This window comes from Poromitra crassiceps (genome assembly GCF_964638095.1).
Source record: "Poromitra crassiceps genome assembly, chromosome: 10".
In the NCBI taxonomy this organism is placed as follows: domain Eukaryota; kingdom Metazoa; phylum Chordata; class Actinopteri; order Beryciformes; family Melamphaidae; genus Poromitra; species Poromitra crassiceps.
Window position 1 is genome coordinate 6,037,327 of NC_139631.1, and position 7,329 is coordinate 6,044,655.

At 44.9% G+C, this 7,329-nt stretch overlaps 1 protein-coding gene across 1 annotated transcript; it reads right to left on the reverse strand.

Moving 5' to 3' along the window:
- Positions 1-333: 333 nt before the first annotated feature.
- On the reverse strand, positions 334-4,453 carry dmrt3a (doublesex and mab-3 related transcription factor 3a; the record flags this gene model as incomplete). Its single annotated transcript, XM_083643924.1, has 2 exons — positions 334-1,352; positions 4,051-4,453. 2 exons carry the CDS (start codon positions 4,451-4,453, stop codon positions 334-336), a joined length of 1,422 nt encoding a protein of 473 aa, XP_083500050.1.
- Between the last annotated feature and the right edge of the window lie 2,876 nt (positions 4,454-7,329).

Sequence of the window (7,329 nt, forward strand, 5' to 3'; positions counted from 1 at the left end):
TACTTGCCTAAACCCAACCAAGTTGTTTTACTTGCCTAAACTTAACTGGCGATTCGAGGCGAGAGTCCGCAACTCACTACCAGAACGAGTTGGTGGTTATGCTGCCCCACCCCGCTCGGTAACCAGGAAGTTGTGGGGCCTCCAGCAACTCCTCCTCCGAGGCGAGGCGAGGCGGGGAGAAGGGAGGTAGTTACTACCAGGAAGAGACGTGTCTGTGCTGGAGGAACGTGCAGCGTGTCATTTTAACACCTTCCGTGCCACCACCACGGAATGCGCTGTTAAGAGGTTGTGGTCGTTTCACATTCTTTCTGTGAGATCATGTGGTCATCGTCTCTAGGTGGATGAGTTGAGGATGCGGGAGTCTGCCGAGTCGGAGCGCTCGTCGTACTCCTCGTCGGGGGAGTAGAGTCCGGGCTTGGCTCCCAGCGGGCATCCCTCCTCCTGGATGCCGATGCGCTGCTCCTCGGCCACCCTGGAGGCGAGGAGGGGCGAGCCGCGGAACACGGAGCCCCCCGGTGCGACGGCGGCGGCGGGGGGGAACGGCGAGACGTACTGGGCCGCCGAGCGGAGCTGGTACTGCTGCTGAAGTGTCATGGTATTCCACAGGGTCACATCGTTGTGCACGAAGGGGTTGGCCTGGCCGCGCGCCGTCAGGGAGTTGCGCAGCATGAGCGGGTAGCGGGCGGGCTGGACGGGGAAGGACGGGTGCTGGGGGAAGGACACCACACCCGGGGGCGAGTCCGACGAGAAGCGGAGGGACTCGGGCACCCGGAAGGCTGAGCCCACCGACCACTTGGCAGAAGAGGACACCGGGTGGTAGGAGCCCAGCGCGTGCTCGAACAGGTGTCCGTTGGAGGGCAGCACCAGGGCGTCGGCGTGTGGGTCGCCGTGCGGGTGGGAGCCGCCGTCCGGGCTTCGGCTGGACAGAAGCACCTCGATGGCCCCCACAAGGTCGCCCCCGCAGCCTCGCAGGATGAGCTCCAGGACGGGGGGCTTGTGAGCGGGGAAGATCTTCTTCAGGACGTCCAGGGGCGGCCGGTTGGCCCGCAGGTTGAAGGGCAGGCTGATGGAACCGGCCAGGCCTTCGATCAGGACGCTCTGCGAGTCGGACGGGACGGGGAACTTCTGGGGACTGACGGCTGCTTTGGCCTCCCTCTCGCCCCCGCTGCAGGCTTTAGACTGCAGCGTGTAGCGGCTCTCCTCGGGGTGCGAGGGGGGTTCGGGGGGGTCGGGGGTGTAGCAGGAGTTGGGTTTGGAGCCCTCCGGGGAGCTGACAGGGTCCTGCTCCTTCTCACTGGAGCTGCCTCCGTTCTCTCCGCCTGACGCCTCGCCGGGGCCGTCCTCCCCCGGCTCTACAAGCCAAGCCAAGAGAAAAGAAAAGAGTCAATAGAGATGTAAACAAATGATTAGTTGTCAATTAATCGTCATGATAATCGATTAATCGGTTTGATTTTTGTTCTTCAAGAAAGACAAATCAAAATGATCTGATTCCAGCTTCTTATTTTCGTGTTTCTTAACTCCTCTATGACATTAAACTGATTATTTTTAGCTTATGGACAAAACAAGGCATTTGAGGATGTGCTTTGGGAAACACGGATCACATTTGTCACCATTTTCTGACATTTTATTTTTTAATAAAACAACAATGAAGAAACATAGTGATGGGGGAAGGTGAGGGGGGGCAATAGGAATAGAGTTGTTAAATGAAATGAATTAGGAATGAACTCTCTCTCTCTCTCTCTCTCTCTCACACACACACACACACACACACACACACACACACACACAGACACACAGACACACACACACACACACACACACACACACACACACACACACACACACACACACACACACACACACACACACACACACACACACACACACACTGCACTCTGCAGTTTGAGCTGCTCTCCCATTAAAAGCAAGGCCAAGCCACTGGCCCCTCTTAAAGAGAAAGGTAACATATAATTAATAGGCTGTCAACTTGTCTGCAACACAGCGATTTATGTGGATTTACTTTTCTCCCTCTGCGAAGCTGTTAACACGAAGTGCTGACTGTGTGTCAGTGAGGAATCTCCCCTCCATGCCTTTTGACCACATTTTGTAAACAGATTGCCTGTTGCTTGGTAACATTTCATTTGCAGCTGACCTCCTGCTAGAAATATGGCGATTACATTCGATTTGCCCTGTCCAGCGTTGATTACTGTAATCTTTTAAACCGCTAAGCTCTATCTGTCAAAATGAAATGGGGCCGATGTGAAGTCGATGCCAATTTGCTCGGCCTTGTGTCCGACTGCTGCTCTCAAAACAGCAGGAATCAGATGCAAGAGAACAAAAAGCATCAAGCTATACAGTGGAAATATTTCAAAAATAAATAAAACATACATGATATTTTGAAGTGTTTGTAGGCTTATATGGGTGGAGTATTGACCATACTGGCTTTTGGTGCAAAAACAACAATAACAACAACAACAACAACAACACACACACACACACACATCCTTAATTAACTGAATTATAAAGCCAGTGAAATTATAGGCTACTATAATGGCAGGCTTAACTCCAAAAACAAAAGAAGAAGAAGATTAACAGGCTCAAGGGCCCACGTGTTTCAGGCAATTTCCAAAATCCCATTTATTTTGATATTTTAAAATGTATATAAAGACTCCCTTGGACTAAAAATAAATAAATAAATAAATAAATAAATAAATAAATAAATAAATAAATAAATAAATAAATAAATAAATATGTAATGTGATGTATAATGTAAAATAAGGTAGCCTAAATATAGCCTAATGCATAATCGAAATGTAATTAAATTAATAGCACTCTTATGACTCCCATTGTAATGCACTCATAATTGTATGAATAGTGTATATATGTATATGTATACATATATGTGTGTATATATATATACTTACACACACACACACACACACACACACACACACACACACACACACACACACACACACACACACACACACACACACACATAATATAGTATATGTGTATATATGTATATATATATATATATATATATATATATATATATATATATATATATATATATATATATATATATATATATATTATATATAGTCTAAAGAATATTACCAAAAAGAACATTTGTTAAAGCAATTCAGCCCATTATATAAAACAGAAATCAAAGCACAAATGGGGTCGTCCATCAAACTAAATGAACATTAAATTTAGAAGGTGCAGGTTTTTTTTCTTTTTGTAAATATTTAATTACAAATTAGCTAAAAGGGAGATGGCTTATGTGCTTTGTGACACATTTTGCTTCTTATCTCCCATGCATTTATTTAGGCTTTTGCCTATCTATTTTCATCTATATGTCTTATTGCGCGTCTAAAGCCTATAATAAGGGTTGCAAAAATAAATTATCTTCAAAATTCCTGTTACAAAATGACATATTTTGTAGAAAAGGTGTTGGCCTGTTGGGTAACTTCAGTGCTACTCTCATGAAAATGGCAGCATCTTTAAAAAAAAGTTCACTATCAGAAACTCTTCAGTCAATTCAGGCCAGGCGGCACGTGGAAGATTAATCTTAATTGAAATGTTTGTCTCTTTTATGACTCATTTATTTAGAGGAACGGACGGTCTGAGCATGACATCAGTGAACCCTGATTATATTTTCCATATTATTTTCTGAATAATAATTGCGATAGGCCTATAATGGCTGAGACAATTTGGCATCTGTAACCTATAGCATGACCTATTTTATCATCATCATCATCATCATTATTAATATTATTATTTATTGTTGTTGTTATGTAGGCATTGTTTTTTTTATTTGTATTAAGGATTATTATTATTATTATTATTATTATTATCATTATTATTATTTCCTATTTATTTTGTCAAACAGCACATTGTTTTTTTCCCCCTTTGCACACATGATTTTCCTCCCATCAAAAAAGCGTATAGTCTTGTACAAGCCTAACTGACACATGCTATTTAATTGCAGTCTTTAATTGCAATTCCCCTCTCTGCCTCACAGCATGTGCCCAGGCGGTGTCCTACCTGAGCCGGGCGGTGCTCCAGCCTGTGCCGGTGTCTCGGAGCCGCTCCACCTGAGCTCCAGCTCCTCGGTCCTCGGCGGGGCGCCCCGGCTCCCCTCCCCGACCCCGGGCAGCCCCATGCCGGGCAGCGCTCTGAGGCTCTCCGGGATCAGGCTCTCCAGACTCTCGTTGGCCTGCTGGCGGCGGAGCGCCACCTGCGCCGCCATGACGCGCTGCCGCTCGATGATTAGGATGCATTTCTCGCAGGTGCAGTCTTTGAAGCGGCAGTAGCGCTTGTGGCCCTTCAGCCAGGACAGCACGCCGTGGTTCCGGCACCGGGCGCACTTGGGAGTCCTCTGCAGCGGAGCGCGGGGCTGGGACACCGGACCCCCCATGTAGAGGTAGGGCGACCCGTAGCCGTTCATGCTGTCAGGCAGACGCGGCAACGTGCTTTCCAAAATACGCACGGCGTGCCTGGAGGCGAGGCGAACGGAGAGCTGTCAGTGGTGCTCTGCTGCACGCATGACGGGATGAAGAGAGGAGACAGGATGAGGAGAGGAGAGGAGAGGAGAGGTGTGTGTGTGTGTGTGTGTGTGTGTGTGTGTGTGTGTGTGTGTGTGTGTGTGTGTGTGTGTGTGTGTGTGTGTGTGTGTGTGTGTGTGTGTGTGTGTGTGTGTGTGTGTGTGTGTGTGTGTGTGTGTGTGTGTGTGTGTGTGTGTGTGTGTGTGTGTGTGTGGGCTCCTCACCTCTCTTCCCCCAGGCTGACAGGACAGATATGCATCAGCCTCGACACGCGCTTATGGAAACGAGTACCGCTGTCACTCGCGTCAAGGCGCGTGCACACTGCAAACAAAATCTCCAAGTCATTTAGAGCAGGAGGACTGAGTCGTAAAAGTGTGTTTATCCTGTTAACCAAATCTGCCAGTGAGGGCGCCCCCTTGTTTCTAATTCACCAGTTTGGACATTTTTCTTTCAATTCTTTGAAACAAAATAATGACTTTGAAAGTCTCTCGATTCAACAAACCTCTTAGATTTCATTTACACGATCAGTGAAATCATCTCTCTTCCCATGGATGGATGTTTCACATGGTAAGAAAAATATCTCACTAAATTACTTTAGCCTATGGCTATTTCTGCAAGCCAAGGCAATTGGACATACAGGTTCACCAAGAAATTTAATAAACGATTTAGACACAATTTTACGCACGAGTCAAAGTAGCCTATACACCAATTTGTAGAATGTTTTTTTTGTTTTTGTAAATAGTAGGCTATAATTAGGCCTCATATATTTATACACAGCTATAATACCCAACAATTCAACACGAAACTAAAAGTATCAATCTAAACTGAAGATAAGAACATAGCTAATTGCCTAAAGGATTATGCTAATTGCCAACTCGTGATCTGGGATTTAGGTTTAATCTCTGAGCATTTCATCTATATTTTCAAATACCTAACCACAAGCTATTTTGATCAACAACACCACACACACAAACATAACATTCAGTTCAGTTCATGCATTGCATCAATGAGAGGGGACGGGGGAGTCAGATAGAGCGTTCCTGCGGGCCCATGAGTGCAAGAAATTAATTGCGAGCAAATAGAATGCAGGTCCATGCTTCTCTCTCACCTTTATACAGCAGCACATAGCTCAGATGATTAGGCCCCTTTACATGTTGAGCGCTATAAACAGCCCTTTGGGAACTAAGAGCAAAATGTTTAGCCGCTGATCTGTCGCCTCGCTCGGCCTAATAGAGGGCATTGAAACATAACACCGGACAGCCGGGCCCGTTCTGACCGTAAAAAGGTTTATTCAAGCAAATAATGGGATCCTAGGCGCGCGGCTTATGCACAGAATAAGAGCACGGTAAACTTGCCCGCGTGGAGCCCGTCTCCAGGGCTATTAAGCTTTTAATTGGAAAATAGCAGAGGAAATTTCAAGGTGACTGAGACTGTAGTGAGAGAGAGGCTCCCGACAGTGGCTGCAGTTTGTGCCGCAAGACTGGATTTGTGGGAGTGGGAGGCGCACAGCGGGTGAACGCCTACACGACAACGCATAATAAATTTATTCAATGTTGTTCGTTGATCAGAGTAAAACACACACCGGAATAAAAGTTTATACAGCCGCATGGATTGTAATTGGCACCGGTCTTTTTTACCCTGGCTGCAGGAATTTGCATTGAAAATAACTGCAGAGCAAACATCATGTAAATGCTGAGACATCTAATTTTGAGTCCCGACTCCCATAGGCTATTATTTGATATAGAGGAATATACCATTGGATATAAGTTCAGAGTTCAACAGATCCCTAAGGGAATATTACATTAGTGATAGGCCTATAATGAACTACTGCATGCAGGTTCACTCTCTCTCCTTCACTCTTGGGAGTCCCAGACACACCGAGATGATAGATAGGAAAATTGTAGCCATAGGAAAATTGTAGCTATAGATTGTAATCATTTTGGTTGTCAAGATTTATTTTCAACGAAAGCTGCTCTCAACAATAGGATTCAACTGATCTGAGGCTACTTGGCAACAACACTTTTTTGGGATGCTGGATCAGGTGACTTGATTTCCCATTTAAAGTTCTCAGTCAGTCAGAATCAGGCTAATTCAGTCAGAGTCAGGCTAATTCAGTCAGAGTCAGGCTATAAGCCAGTCAAATATAAAGGGACCTGACTGTATAGCTATTAGGGGGATATCATTTTAAAGGCCCATACAAATACACTGATAGCCTACTACTTTATCTCTTCACATCATAAATAATTGGTTAATGTGACATTGTGAGTTTCTGCAGGTTTAACATATTACAAACGTCAGTTCTCAGATCCATCACTTTTAGTTCTCTTAAAAATAAAACTGTTCTGTCTGAAGCCACTGGTTTCTAACAGTGCATGTGAATGGCAGACTGCAGATGGAAAACATGCAGATAATGCATTGTAACAATTGTAACGATAAAAATGATTGTCACTGTGCTGCTTTCATGCTCTCAGGAGGACTGAGCAGAGACCATCACATCAGTCATAAACAGATGATTTGAAGCATCACCAGCACTAATCTGCACTCATCTCACATGATCACATCAGAAAAATGCTTTATCTTGCATGAAATATTCTGTCATTTGAGGTTATTATTATAGCTATACAGTGAGATAGTATTCGACCCCTATGCTAATGATTAATGATTACAGTGTAAACAATGTGCTTACTGTGTTTAGCATGTGTTAAACTTAGGATGCCTTCAAAGTTACATTCCAAGCAAAGTGTAATATTCACAAATGATGTAGCCATAAACTGTATGT